The sequence below is a fragment of the Anabas testudineus genome, chromosome 18 (assembly GCF_900324465.2).
Source record: "Anabas testudineus chromosome 18, fAnaTes1.2, whole genome shotgun sequence".
Lineage (NCBI taxonomy): Eukaryota > Metazoa > Chordata > Actinopteri > Anabantiformes > Anabantidae > Anabas > Anabas testudineus.
In genome coordinates this window covers 23,091,672-23,108,188 of record NC_046627.1, presented here as the reverse complement: position 1 = coordinate 23,108,188, position 16,517 = coordinate 23,091,672, and the positions used below count along the sequence as shown (strand labels likewise).

Below are 16,517 nucleotides of genomic sequence, written 5' to 3'. Positions count from 1 at the left end.
TCTTTACCTTCTCACAAGACAGGTTCCAGCACCTGAACCACCACAATTATTAAACTCACACAAAACAGCAGTGAACCGTGAAACGGTGTAGTAAAACTTGTTCTTGGTTTCTTAAGGTTTTACCTCTCCTGTTTCTTTCTTCTTCCTCATTCTCCATCATTTCAATTTGATGATTTTCTGTTTCTTCCTTGTGCCTCAGGGAGGCGTTTTAAAGCATTGTCACAACAACATCGAGCATTTTTAGTGAATATTACCAGATAGTTCCTTCTGTTCGTAACGTCACAGAATATCTGCTGATTTTATATTTTAACTTATTAGTCGTTGTTGTTCCAATATTATAGCCTTTTTGCAAAAAAGAGTTGTAAAGGCAAGTATTGACCATACATTTCACTAAATAGAAAACTAAAAGCGATCATAAAATGCCTTTACTGTGATCCTGTGACAAAATGTGTGCTGTACCTACTGTTGTCTCATCAATATGCTCTCCCTGTGTGCTAACTTCCTGCAAAACATAGTTTTTGGTTAGTTAGGACAGTGAGCAAAGCAAGTCAGGTGCAGGGACATAAAAAACACACCACCACACAAACACAGTTGGGGACACTTAGTGTCTCTATCTGATGGCATTTCTCATCTACCCCCTGCAGAGGAGATTGCTACGTAGGCTTACCTTACAGGAATTGTAGGGCGAACACAGGCACCCCCGCACACTTGGTTGCATCCCTTCAACCCATGTCAAAACATTCTTCGTAAAATCCCGGGATTTTGGTTATCTGTCAACAGCGGGTACAAGAGCAAAAGCTTATCGTCTTCTCTCGGTTGCTGCTCTGGGCGGAATACAATCCCTGGATGCTCGCAGTGTTTTAAACTTGCTCGTAGAATGCTCCCAACCAAGAAACCACAGCCTGATGTCCGAAAGAGGAAGAAGCCAAATCATAAAACAACACCAAACTCATTCCAAATCTCCTTTGTACCCACATGTAGAAGCATTTCACTTTGCATTTAGCTGGGTTCGAAACTGTGCACCAAGAGATCTCAACTTCTGCAGCAACAAACTGCATACTTAATGACTTTCTTTTCCTAGTACTGATTATGATTTATTTATTTGGCCAAGAGGTCACACAGGGGATCCCATCATTTAAGAGCTCCTTACAAACAGATCAGAGAGAAGGAAAAAAAATAAATCCAGAGCGAAATACACACAAAGTTAATATATCTGGCAAAAAAACAATCGCTTGATCCGCCACCTCGTGTCTCTAACACCACCAACATGCACGTAAAAAACACAAGCAAGGATATGAGATAAGAAGGTCAAAACCAATGAGGCGCTTGCTTCAGTCCCACTTAGACAGACTCTTCTTGTACAGCACTTGTTAGAGTCTGATATCCATTAGATAAATACAAGTCTGTCTGCAGCGGCCTGGTGGGAAACTGCTTTTCCTGGACAGCTCACATGAGCACACTGTGGCCTCGTTCAGTGCGTGTTTTTTTAAACCACTATAGGTTAAATCATGCTTTAAATTAGCAGTGAGTAGGCTTAAGAGCAGCAAAAAAACTGCTTGTATGGCAAAAACTGTCAGAAAACTGTCCCCAACACAAACTCACAGGGAAGGTCATTAAACCACTATACACACAAAATAATGGGATCTGACAGCTCTGTCCCTAACACAACAATTGGAGGGGAACTCACCATTAATTCATCTCAGCCCATATGACAACGTATGCCAGATGCCATCAAACACACAGGGCGACAACTGGTAGTGTTCTAAACCGATCAAGTAATCGTTATTCTGTGACTTTATTTACTCCTATTTAATTAATTTATTTGTCTGTTATATATTTGTGCCACATGTGTAATGATTCTTCAACTCTATGATTCGGTCCATCCCGACCTCGATACTTGATCACGGTTCTGTTCGTACGTTGTTTCGGTTCTCTTACATTAGTAATGTTAGTGTGTGCTCAGCAGTTAACAGACTTTTTCATTAATTTAAGTCGTACATGGCCTTTACCAGTTATTTAACAATATGTGATGTTGGGATTTTAAACAGATTGTGTTTTACCTGTGAGTAGCCCCAATGGTGATCCGTTTGTGATGACAAAGCATGGCGGATACGTAATGGCAAAAAGTGTTTGTAGGACATAAACCAAACATGTTCAATTAGGTTAGGTGTTTAGCGTTAGGTTTTAGTTAAGGTTAGGTGAACATTCGGTCGTTTAAACCGACTGTTTTCTTCAGCCTTCAGGGCATTTGATTGATTGGTTTTTATTTTATTTTTTCATATTTTGAAGTGGTCGTGACCATGGCAATACACACATAACCCGCGCTACGCCCATGTCCACCCCATTCCCACACACACCGTGTAATTGTTATGTCTGGAGGAATTGTTGACCCAATGGTTCTATCCCTTGCTGTCTCCGACCTAAGAAGCCACCCTTCTCCCTCCACCAGCGTACGCACGTTGAAAGAAGGCCACAAACACACTCACAAACACACGGACCACACCAACAGGGCAATGGCAATATCTGAACTGCTGTCTCGTGCACAATGTCCACAAGTGCTTTCACAAAAACAGCAGACTCGTTCTCTCACGGACGCCCTGGTGACTGGCACTTCGTGGGCCCTAGTCCCTAACTAGTCTCACGTACTCTTTTTTTCTTAGCAACTATAGTGATGGGCTACAGGGGCTGATTATGTCATATGTTTATCATGGACTGATTCTGTCAACTTTTTTTTTTTAATAACTGCCTAGTGGGCAAACCAGAACAAGCTCCAGGGACTTAGTCCATTTGCCTGGCCATTTTATGGGATCACCTGTAGGAAGTTGAAAAACACTCTATTTACTGAGAAGGTATATATAGGTATATATATATTATATAGGTATATATATAGGTATATATAGATATATAGGTATATAATAGGTATCTATATATATAGATATATTATCTAGGTATATATATATATATTATATATATATATATATATATAATATATATATATATAGGTATATATATATTATAGTTATATATATATATATATATATATATATATATAGGTATATATATATATATAGGTATATATATATATAGGTATATATATATATATATAGGTAGTATATATATAGGGTATATATATAGGTAGATAATAGATATATATATATATATATAGAGGTATATAATCTTAAATATATATTATATTATATCTATATATATATAGGTGTATATCTTACTTCGATAGTATATATATATATATATATATATATATATAGATAGATATAGGAGATATATAGATATAGGTATTATATATGTATATATAGATATATATCTAATTATATATATATATATATATAAAGGTATATATATATAGGTAATCTATATATATATATATCTATATATATATATATATATATAATATAGGTATATATATATATATATTATAGGTATATAATAGGTATATATATATAATAGGTATATATATATAGGTATATATATATTATTATATCTATATATCTATATATATATATAATATATAGGTATATATAGGTATATGTATATATATATATGTATATATATATATATATATATATATATATATATATATATATATATATATATATATATATATATATATATATATATAGGTATATGTATGTGAAGATATTACTGACTAAAACAAAAAAACATATGAAACAATATTTGATTCTAACTTATAATAAAAATAATGGTGTCAGTATTTGCTGAAAAAATGGCCGTTAATGGCGTCACCTTATTCAGCTTTGTAAATAAAAGACTTGGAGACTGGGGATTTGATGAAACAAGACAACCTCAGATTGGACAACAATTGTTGCAATCAAGATGTTTCTGAAGTCGTATTAGACAACCGAGTCACTGCAGATCGGTTCTGCTCTCTGATGCCTTTTTTCCTTTTTAAAAGTGTTTTTTTTTTTAAAGTTTATTAATTTCTTTATCTTCCGGAATATTTTCTTCTTATTAAACTAAATCAAGCAGTCGAAATCTCAGTCTGACCTGAACAATGTATCACCCTCTTCATAGTTTTAATATTTCATGTACTTTGACAGTATAAAGGTCAATTCATTCACTTTCCATTTGCCCTCTGATGGATCCATACTTGTTCATCACATTGATGAAATGGAGATACTTGTTGTTGTTGTTGTTGTTGTAAACAGCAGTGTCAAGACTCTTGAAATTAATGTTACATACCTTTGACATATGAAACTAGTGGATGGTTTAATTTTCCCACGGGCAAGTTGATGCACTTGGGGTGTGGACCGCCTGTGCTGAGTACATGCGTACTGCTGAACTTTAAAGGTTTGGGTGGATCAAGTTGAAGAGTTGGTAGCACCTGGTTCTGCTTGAATTCAACTTACATTTATGTAGTAGCTCTTACATTTGCAGACTCAGACTTGTGGCTAGAAGCAGCCTCTACCAGCAACACTATCTAAACAGGAAATATGGGAGAAGCTGGGCTCTACCCTCAAGGCAGCATCAGTATCCAGCTCCACAGTCATATTTCCAAATTGCAAACCACTGTTGACAAATATATTCCTCAGTTGAGACACAGGCATTATGTTTGAATGTTGATCGGTGGTGAGGCAGACAATAGCAGGAGCATAAAAGTGGTGTGCAGCAGGGGGTCCTAAGAGCTTCTCCTCCTTCCTCCCCCCTGGGTCTTTGTGCTGGTGGAGCCACAGATTTGAGTAGGGCTCCCTGCAGGGTCTCAGAGCATGTGTTGACCTGTCAGGTTGATGGCTCCATTTAGGGCCCTGTCACACAAAACTGACAGTGAGGAGTGGGACAGCTTTCATTGTTTAGTGTTTTCATGACCACAAGAATCCAGAGCTACATTTTACATTTGTGACGATTCCTTTTATTTTGTCATCTTGAAGTGTGACTGAGTTGAGTTGCTGCATCAAATTATTTATTCCGGAAGAATAACAGGCTCCAAAACCTAACAATGAAGCAGAAATACTAAATGAAATTCTGTCATTGTGTAGGAGGATGTGCCTCGCCTAGATTTGGAGAATGTGTCTAGTACAAATATATATAAAAAGTTACATTCTGGGTGCATTGTGTGTTCGTATTTTGTGTATTTATGAGTCAGTGAAGTCGAACCCACAGTATCTGTAGAAGGAGTCACTTTTAAGAAACTCTTCCCTTAACAAAGATGTTTCTCCTGGGTTGTGTTTAAAATCTGATTTCACGTGTATTTAGTTTAGGTATTTAAGAGGCCTAAAAACAGCCAACATGGTCTTAATTGATGCCACAAAACAACTTTCTGCTAACTAAGGATTTAATAAACAAAATAGTTTTCCATTCCGGGATTGGATAGGAAACTTCTCCATTGAGTATGATTATTTACTCTAAAATGATTTGTATTTGTTATATCAGCTGCAAAATATATCACAGAACAATGAGGCAATAAAACATTAATTGATTGAATGGATTTCTGCATCAAGTGTTAAAAAATTGCTTTAGTTCTGGTTTATACTTTAAAGATGTTATAAACATATAAAATCTGATTGCATATTCAACCTACATGCAAATCTTTTCTTGCATCTAAATTATCCGTGAAATCTTCCTTTAAGCTCATTTCATTAAAACATATTATACATTGGTTTTAACCATTTGAAGGTAAATACTGCACACTGAACTTGAGTTCTCTGGATATCTTCATGTAAACGAATGAAAGACTGGTTCCTCCTCTTTGTTTTTTGCCAGTGGTTGTGCATTTGTGTGTGTTGCACAAAAGTGTGTCAGTGTAGATTTTAATTATATAGTGTATCTTCGCAGTCGCAAGAAATGACGCAACTTTTTCCAAACTGGACTTCCTCCCAGAAGTTTGACCATCTTTTTGTATGTGTGTTTTTACGTGTGTCTGTGTGTGTTGTGCTTGTGTATATGTACAATGTTAATATTAAAGTGCAGATGTTTGTTCATCATCTCTGGCAGTACTGCACGAACAACACACTCAGAAACACACACAGGCTCACACTCTGGTGCAGGATCGTTTTGCGCCCTACTGTTAAAGATCTTCAGGCTGGAGCTGATCGTTTCAGGTTTTGATAAAGAGGCTGTTGTACTGTGCAGTTTGCAGTGTGTGTGTGTGTGTGTGTGTGTCAGGTGATGGCTAAGTGGTGACAACCTGTGAGCAGCATGGGTATTCCCTTTTCTTTTTTTCCAGGCCACAGTAATAGGCACAGTACCACTGTACACACACGTACACACACCAGAAGCCATGAAGTCACTCCTTGGATCTAAAAATAAAAGGGTGTGTCTGACTGATGTGTGTGTGTGTGTGTGTGTGTGTGTGTGTGTGTGTGCGTGCGTTTCAGCATACAGAGAGGGCATTCTTCTCTCTCTCCTGTGCCCGTGGATGACCTCACCCTGTCTGGACATCCCACAGCAGCATGGCACACACACACACACACACACTCGCACTGCAGAGGCATGTAAGTCAGACGTGAGTGAAACTGAGCTGCAGTGCTGTGAAACTGACACAGAAACAGCTGAGGAGACGGTTATTAATTATCCACAGGGAACAAAAACCCCTTTATCAGCTGGTAAAAATCACATTGATACATACTGGCACAAATGATCCACCGTTTCTGATAAACTGGCACCAGAGTTGTTTTCTTTCTTGTATAATGAAAGTTTTTCTTTTGACCTGATAGTAGCAGTCCAGTCTTTTTGCGTCTGTTTTCTAACAGGTTGACATTTGAATGATGTTACATGTTGATGAGTGTGTAAACTAATATTAGAGCTCTGCAGCCTGTTGTCTCCTGCTTGTGTGTGTCTTCATTAGTGATCCCTATTGTAAACTGTTTCGTTAACATTCATCCATTGAAGACATGTCTTACTATAGTTTGTTTTCATAATGGAAAACGCATTAAAAACTAATCAACATAAACACAGTGTCAAATACATTCAGCTCTTGCCAGAGACTACAGTGTATGCATGTATGTGTGTGGTTTTGGAACACGTGTGGAAATAGCTTATTTTCATAGCACATAATCAAAAGTTCTTTCATTGGTGTAAACGGTGTGAAAGACACAGCTGCCTTTACAGTATATACAGAACCACAGAATCCCAGTTCAGTGTAATGTTCATGATACTTCATTGCTCAATGTGAAGAGATTCTCTAGTATTTCCAACCATATATATTTTTCTTTAGCAACAGAGACCACTGGCAGGTCATTGGGTCATTCCAAGCGATCCAACGTGGTTTAAACAACACAGTCTTGTAAACAGTGTACACTTCAACCTCGCTGCAACGCCATCACTGGGGTCCATGTAACCACCATTGTTTTATTCCTCTCAAGGTATCATTCTAACCCAAACAGTCAACGTAGAAACTCCACCCATCCAATATATTGTCAAAATACTGTATGCTGTTTCTGTAAATGTACACTATTACTGTAAGTGCATGTAGTACAGTAGGTAAACAGTACTGTACAATGTATTTGCTGGTGAAGCTGTGTTGTTATGAGACCCGCAGAAGTTGAAGGCAGTGCATTTGGATGTGTGGTTGCCATCATGAAACATGGAGGAAGCTTTGTGATGGTGCGATGCATGGACTTTCTTACTAGACTGAGTCAGTAAGAACCTGAAGCTTAACAGATACTTAAAAGCTGGAGTGCAGTGTCAAATCAGCCACTTCTTAAACCGGATCCCAGTCCACTTAAGGAGGTCTAAAAATCCAAATATGAAATTGCGTGACTTTCATAAGTCCATCAATCATCAATACCAAAAGCTGTGATCCTTGTTTTGTTTTGATTATTAATAAAACATCAGTGTTTGGGGCTCACAAGGTAGAGTTCCCTGCTGTGTGTCTGTAAAATTTTAAAACCATATAATCAAACCGCTGTTTCAATGACATGCATTCCTTTGTAGGCTGTAGCTTCAGCAGCAAAGAAAGAATGGATGAATGATGGAGGGAGGCTAAAGTCTGCTTTCCATTTTCACACCATGTAGACAGCTATTTGCTTGTTGATATATGAAAAGAAATGGTCCTAAGCATTGAACGTGGACTCATCAACTGACACCCAACTCCATTCCAAAATGAGACTATTTAGTTTAAGGCCCTCCTCACTCCTCTAATTAAACAGATGAGGACAGCTCTGCTTACTGTGATATCAACTGAGGTTTGCTTTCTTAACTTATTGAGTAACCCACTTTTGGCAGACACAGGTAAACTGGCCTATAACAACCTACCTACCTGAGGTCTTGCCACTTTTAAGATGTTAATGTAGTTTTGCTTTCCATGGGAATTAGATTTTTATCTATTTGACTTTGAAAAGTCAAATTACAACTTCCATCCAATCCAATCACATCCACCACAACATTTTTTTTTTTTTATCATAGCCATCATAGCTGGCTAGTTATTCAGGCTGTAACACACATCCAGTATGTTACTGTCTCTCTTTTATCGTACTGTAATTTACAGCTGAACTCAAACCTCATACCACACTACACTGCACAATTGCCAATGTCTCACGCCTTGACAGCCTGAAAAACGCGTTGAAACATCCCAGTAATGCATTAACAACACAGGCTTCACCGCTGTGTGACCCGCACTTACCACTGCGGCAGAAACACACACACAGAGTCTTTTACTGAAGAATGTGATGGGTTTCTGTGAGATGTTTGGTTCGGCCTGTTTTCAAGATGCTCTTTGGGGTGTTGTTGTCATGGGGACAGAGACGATTTCACAGAAATGTCCCAAAAATGGGTTTTAAATTAGTCGGCTTGGCAGCGCAGATGTATATTTGAGTGACTTTTTTATTCTTACAATTATTTTTTTTGTCTTATTCTGAATGTCCTTCTGTTTGCCTTCCAACTTTTCCCTTTCATCTTAACCAATTCATGTCTTTGTCTCAGATCGAGGATGGAGGGAAGGCGGCCCAGTGCAAGAAACTGAAAGTGGGTGACGAGCTCATTAACATAAATGGATCCGCCCTTTACGGCAGCAGACAGGAAGCCCTTATTCTTATCAAAGGATCGTACAGGATACTGAAGCTCACAGTCAGGAGGTAAACACATTATGACAACAACATAGAACAGAAGCACAAATATTCAGTTACATTGTCCTCATCTTGAACATCAGAGTGAATATTTGAGCATTTTGTCTTCCTAAAACGGATGTGTGCTTGTCGCGTGTTGTTTTGTTGTTCTTCCTACGCAACACTTGCGTTGTCTTGTTGTTGACTCACTGCAACAGGAAGGAAGGTCAAGGAGGAGACTGTTAGGACAGCAAGGCTATCTGAAAACTAGCCAGACTTGCAAACACACATGAAAGTAGTGTTTTCAGATACAGTGTTTTGCAGGAAATGCCCTTTGACCTCCAGGGTGTCAGAAGGGAAGCTGATAAACTCTGATGAACAGTGATGGGTGGATGTTTGTGACTGTGTTTGTAATCATCAGGACGAGCGACAAGCTCCACTTATGAGATAAATTATAGATTAAAGTTTCCCATGCAGAATTCCTGTGACCTTTGAATGAAAACCTAGGTACTTTTATTCATGAAAGACCAAATCTGATGAAAAGAAAATAGATACAGTACAGAGAGGTTTGATTAGTTAGAAAGACTTTAAATGCTTTTGAGAATTTGAGAATTTTCACCATCTAGTTGCTTTTTTTGTCATTTTGTTCTTGTGAGGTAGTCAGCAGTGAGTTTTTTTTTTTTTTGCTTCAAACAGCTGCCTGCTTGTGGACAAAAACCACTCTGTTAAAAGTAGTGAGACTGAACCAAAGCAAACTTTTGGGCTATAAAAGCAGCTGAGAGATGCTAAAAAACAGTCAGATGATAATCCTTTGTGGACACATTACACAGTCATTTGATCTGGTTTTATCTTAAGATAAAAATAATGATTGGTGCAGTTTGAATGTTAATTCACTGCATCATGACACTCTGGGGCACAGGAGGAGAAAATGTTAATTGCTCCTTTTCTCCACCCTGCTCCTCCAAGCTCTCTGTTGGTATTTTGGCTCTGGAAGCACAACTAATGTCTGGAAAATCTCCACCCTGCAAACTACAGTTAACATGGTTTTGGAAAACTGCTCTGCATCTAAGATCAGATTAACAGCACAAGTTTAAACAAAAAAATATTTTGATCCATCTTTTAAAGAAATGTTTACCATGTTTTAAGTTTAGTTGAAACCTTACCTGTAGTTCCAGCAGCAAAATGTCAAATATAACAAAAACAGGACAGGAAAAAATGAGTTTTAGACATATTTGGATAAACGTCTCCTCACTATTTACATCTTGATGTACAGAAGTATCAGTGACTGCCAGACCCTTTTTAACTGTTGCCCCTTAGTGGAGGTTGGTGGAAATGCAGCACATGCTCAAAAACATTGTTTGTTTTAAATGTTTTACTTTGCACATAGAAAGAAATAGAACAATTTTCGGTTTCTTCGTGGCCCTGATGTTGATGCTTCCCCTTCTGCTCAACTGGACAACTAATTCTTTGTCTGTTCCGACTGTTTCAGACAGCTGTTTGGCAGGGGCACATCTTGTTCTGGCTTTGAAACTAGATCAGCAGTCAGAATGTTGCTGAGTTTTCTGCTTCTGTGTAATTCTGTTAGACACACATCTATATACACTGTAGAAACCAACATTTACACACATGTACAACATACTGTAGGTGCAGATTCACACAGACTCAGATTGTTTTAGGAATGCTACTGGTTCTGACAGTCTCACCCTGCTCAATCCACTGTGTGTGTGTGTGTGTGTGTGTGTGTGTGTCAGTGTCTGGTATGTGCTGAGTGTCTCGCTGTTAAGGGGCTTTCCCACTGCCTGTGCCTGTGCGTGTGCGTGTGCGTGTGAGAGATGGAAGAGAGAGAGAGAGATAGAGAAGTCTGAAGAAGTTTGCTTAGCTGTTTATTTGAACTACAAATGTAACAGCAACAGTTACTGTTTTGTTGTTCCTCTCTGTGGTTATTCACTATTTTGAACAGTTGCATATATAGCACATTTGTCCTAGTCTTTATGAGTGTGATATCTCAGAATCATTGTGGGAATTTCTTCAAATTTGGACTCGTGTATGAACTGATTCGATTTTGGTGGTGGTTACTTTGGTCTCGCATCTGTCCCATTCTTGTCAGAACTATATCTCTCAAATGCCTGGAGATAATTTCTTTGCATCTGGCATAAGAGTCATATGTATAACCTTCAATTAGACTGCTTTGTGGAGGGATACAACTTTAATTCTTGGTAATTCTATTTAAATTCTATTTTTGTAAAAGTTATGAATCATTTCAGCTCTAAAATTGTTATTTGTGTGTATAATATTCTCTCTTTGCCTGTATTGAGCTGTTATTTTTGTTTCTGCTGGCATCCTTTAACGTGGTCAACCGCATGAATCAAACTCACTTTGATTGACAGGTTACTGACACTAATCACCAACCTCTGCTCCAGTACAGGGTGGGACTCTGTTGCACCTTGACCCTGACTCTGTGCCAGTTAACGTCACAGCGTTCAGAGGAACCCTCTGGAAGGCACCACAGTAGTCTGCTGCCAACTAACACATACAAACATATTGCTCGCTCGGGGATGATGAAATGCTCACATTTGCTCACTTGGCTCTTACGTAGTTTTAACAGTGGGAAAGGGCTCTTAGTCAAAAGCCAAAACTCATTACCACCTCTTTTAAAAACACAAAGAGGCTGTTGGCAGATGGCATGTGAATGGATGGCCATCTCTTTTTCTTTTTCTGACTCAGTAGGCCATTATTAGACATGTAAAGCCTGGTGTGTGTGATGAAGTTTTAGTGGCCCAGACATTACTTGGAGGCAGAATTTACCCTCTGCATAGAAGGAGAAGGTTAGCAAATCAGAAAATACCCCTTTTATGCATCATTCATTTGTAACAACTAACAGGCATCTTCTTGGAGGGTCAGCATTAAATCTTGACTGGATCAGTCTAGCATTACATTCATATTGACTGAATACTTTGTAAATGTGTAATGTGGGGAGGATTAACCATAGGGACGCCATATAAATACCAATAATTGGAATCATCAGTTTGAGGCGCCTTCTTTTCTTGTTTTGCTGCGATCACTGTACACAGAGCATCACGTGAGAATAGCAGAAACTGAGTATTGTCTCCGAATGACTTAACCATAATAATGTTTTGTTTTTAAAGTGTTGAAGCGTTGGCTTTTTAGAGATTATTTGTCTGCACTTCTTTAGCTACCCTCTATGATCACACTGAACCAGCTCCAGCTATATAGGTCATTGCCAGTAGGTGGTGCTAGTGTAAACAATCCAGATGCTGAAGACATTTTCTCTTTGCCTGTAGGTGGCAACATTTACATGCCTACATCTGCTGATTAAAGCTGCTGCTGCTGCGGTTACCTACAGCGTGGTATAAATTTAAATAAACAATGCCTGTAGCCTGTTAAACATATTTGTGTTATAAACCCGCTATATGGAGTTCTCAGCATCTTACTTGGTTCGGCCTCAAGCCAAACCTAAAGTAGTTTTTCCAGGTGTCATAGTTAGTGATAGGATTAATTCCTTGAAAACACTTTGAGGTTTTTAATTGAACAGCGGGAGTGTGACATGCTTCTACGGCTTATTATGTGGTTTATAATTTGTACTGTATATATGCACAGCTACTGTAAATTTAACAAAGAGTCCCTCTATGTGCTGCTCCTTTATTTTGATCATGTTTTTCTTCACCATGAGCACATGATCTTCCAAGATGGCAACTGTCCAAGCCCTTGTCAACATTTCTAACAAACTGCCGGCTCCACCTTATGTTTCATACTAAATGTGCGTGTGTGTATACATTTATTTTAGTAAGTGTGAGTGTTTTTCCTGTTAGTGGAATTTCAATTAAAAGTCACTTTACCTAAATGGAGAAGCTGTGGATTTTTTAAACCCAATGTGCTTGTCTTGGAAACATCAGGAACATTATTCATTGGGGTTTCCCTTTACAGTATGTCATTGTAGCAGCATTTCTGAATAAATGAACCTTATTTACAGAGGGAGCAGGAAAGGAAAAATGAACAGAGTGGATTTAATTATATGATGTAAATGCAGAGGAAGGAAATGTGGAGTTGGCACGGAGTGATAAAGATTTGTTCAACTTTAGTGAAGGATTGGAAAATGGTGCTTTTGTGCAACTTTTCTGCTAAACTCTGGTTGTGAAGCTTTAATGTGGAGGTTTGCACTGGACCTTTGTATTTGACAGCCTATTGTATTTGACAGGTTTCAATTACATTAACAAGAGGTTGTGTTGAACCAGAAAGGAAGAGCTTGTGGTTTTTGTGTCCATCGAGGCCTGGGTGATTGTTAAACCTCTACTTCTAGTAGGTTTGTCAAAAAATGATTTGGAAAATGTGTTTATTTCCATAAGACCTGTTTTTTGTTGTTAAAAAGACAAGCAGTTATCAGTACTGACCTAGTTATCTCTTCTCTCTGTCACATCATTTTTCATTCTTTAAAAAAGTATATTCAGATCGCTGCATTGTTCTGAATGAAGAGCAAGGCCTGCAGGCTAAATATGGCAAACCACTGGAATTTTCTGGCCTTCCCAACAGTTCAGTGGAGGGATAAGACACAAGTGTGTTCAGGTCCATTTTAGTTTTTTATTTTTAGAAGTAATGCTTTATAAGCATTTTTACCCACACTGGTGTTAACTAGTGTTGTATTTTTCTTCTAATTCAGACATTCGCCATTTTAAAGAATGCATTAAAATGCATTAACAATAAACTTAACAAATTGTTGGCTAAACGTTCATACCTCCATGTGAGATAACACTTTGACTGGACTTCATTCCTTAGACTCCCATACACAAAGTACAAGGATCATATTGTGTAATAAATGGACCACTTGCAGAGGCAAGAAAAAGTATGTGATGCTTTGGTTTTGATGATTCATGTTTTTTTTTTTTTATTTCTTTGTCCTAAAATGGAATTTGATGTTTATCTGAGTCACAAGTTTAGACAAACACAATGGATTCTTCATGTTTTGTTATTGTTATGCATCTTTGCATTAATCTGAAAAAAGATTTTCCCCCTCCATGAGGGCAACCTCTTCAGGTTTAGCGGCAGCAAAGCACTAAATCACAGTACAAGTACATTTATACCATGCGTAGAGCTGAGTGTACCTTAGTTGCACAAGTTTGGAAAATGTGCTCCTTTGCAAATGTACTCTTCATCATTGAAACCAAGTGGATATTTGTACCATATTTAAAGGCATTATCTAATGTGTCTTAGTTTGCATTGCTCACAAAATAAGTCAGTTTTGAATAAAATCTTGCTGCGGCTCAGATACTTATAGTTTTCTCTTTTATGTTAGCCACGCCATGTGACCTCTCAGCCTGCTGCACTCTTTTTTACACATTTAGGCATATTTGTGTTATATCTTTTTGGTGGTTTTTAAGTAGGTAATGATGTTTTCAGTATATTTATAGAAGGGAAGTCGTGTTGAGGATGTTTTGTTAGGCTCGACCTGGAAATATTTCTTTTATACTACTTCCTGTTTTCACAGATATTTTGTTAGGTGTGTGCGTGTGTGAGGTTTTTCTCAGTGGGCATACATGACCAAGGCAGGAGGACATTCTTCAACTTTTGCACCACTTTTGCACCACCCTCTCTACTTCCTGTCCAGCTTAATGCATTGATAAAGACTTTTGTATGTTTGTATGAAAAGAAGTAACTTTAAAGAACAAACATATTAATTACAGCTGATGATTGAAAAGGAAACTGCTTTTTCAAGTTGTTCCATAGCATCTCTATTAAGTTGAGGTCTGGGCTCTGACTAGGCCACTACAAATTTTTTTGTATGTTTAGATTTTTCAGAATCCATTCCAGCTAGTTGTGGACTAGCTTCAGGGTTTTTGTTTAATGTCCTGTAGCATCACCCAACTTCTTCAGAGTTTCAGCTGATGTACAGACATTCTCACATATGCCATAATTGAGATTTTCTTGCCACTGTACATTGGCAGCTCTTAATGGAATCTGAATGGAATCAAAAAATACTGTTTTATTTCTCTATATTTGTTCTAAATCAGTAATCTGTTTCACATTCAGTTTATTTCTTTTCACTTTATGCAAAACAAAATAAATCTTACTTTATATTCAGAAGCAAATCAAAACAAATGCTATAAAGACAAAAACATGTCAGATTACAGGGCAGCTGGAGGTTCAAGCTGGAGTTACGTGGCAGCACGAAACGTTGACAGTGGCAGGAGGAGTGAACATAAGGAAATTAAAATGATAATTACAAGAGAGGCTGATGTCGTGTTTGATGTCATGATGGGGTAAACAGGACTTTATGACGAAGCTCTTTCATCTGAGCGCACTCTTTAATCTCTGCTACACATTAACTAAACATTTATTTTTGCAGTAGACTGGACGGGGAAGAGGCAGAGGAGATGAAAGAACAAGGACAGAGGGTGGAAGAGAAAAGAGTTGGGTTTTGTGGGGAATTTTTTTTAAGGTTTTTAGGTGGAACAAACTTTTGACATGTTTTGACACATTCACAGACTCAGACATGAACATGATCCTTTTCTCACACTCAGATGTAATACTTCATGCTAACACTGTGTGGAGGACAAACAAACAGAACAATGGCAAATGTCAGGAGTGAATTGGTGTCATCATCCTGTTATGCAACTGCAAAGAAACATTGCTTCTCTTCTGTACGTGTTTGCACATCATTACACCACTATCTATTTCTCATTAGATTCAAAGGACAAAGCCAATAATTTTCTGCATTTTTATTATTATTAACCAATTCCATAATGATACTATGAATTGCATCCACTTACCATAACGGATTGATGGTTAGTCTGTGCTATGGAGCTCATTGTGTCAGTCATTTGTGCAAAATTGCAAGTGAAATCCAACCCTAGCTCCATTTTCTTTCAACGTTGGTTTTTAATAGAAAGTAGATAAAGTTGAGTTGGTGCCGCCTCACTGCTTGGTGTAAATCCAGGCTGGCTGTTGGGGGATTTTTGGTGTGAAGTTCGTATGTACTCCCTAGTGGTTTCTCTCCAGTTCTCTCTCCAGTTTTTTCCCCACAGTCCAACGACTGCCGTGGGATTAATTAGTGACCCTCAATTGCCTGTAGGTGTGGCTGATTGTCTCTGCACGTCTCTAGATGTCAGCTCAGAGATAGACTGGCGACCTGTTCAGGATGTACCCTGCCTCTCGCCCAACCAAACTGGGATCGGATCCAGCATCCTCTTGATCCTTAACAGGAAAAGCGCTTTAGACAATGGATGGATGAAACTAGCTAAAGCCTGCTAAAAACTCACTAAATGCTGCTAGATGACGTTGCATGCCAGTTTGCATATTTTTGACAGATACGTGCAGGATTTTGAAAAAAGGACCATGAAAAGTCTGCTGAACTTCAGTAACCTATGAATGCTGTCATGAATAGAAAGCATCCAGAAACTGGAAAACCTTAAATTGTCATGTTTATTCATTTAGTTCCTCTGATAATCAATGGGAATAATTGATCAGTAGGCCTTTCAAATGTCTTAA

General features: G+C 38.0%; 1 protein-coding gene across 3 annotated transcripts in view; it reads left to right on the top strand.

The window, feature by feature from the left end:
* The window catches only part of shroom4 (shroom family member 4), a 74,481-nt gene that overhangs the window by 26,611 nt on the left and 31,353 nt on the right, over positions 1-16,517 (top strand). For 2 of the 3 annotated variants that reach the window (XM_026352760.1, XM_026352759.1), the window contains one exon: positions 8,896-9,047. The exons of the other annotated variant lie outside the window; for it this stretch is intronic. In XM_026352760.1, coding sequence (XP_026208545.1) covers positions 8,896-9,047 — 152 coding nt within the window. The remainder of the gene's footprint in view (positions 1-8,895; positions 9,048-16,517) is intronic. 3 annotated transcript variants of the gene reach the window in all.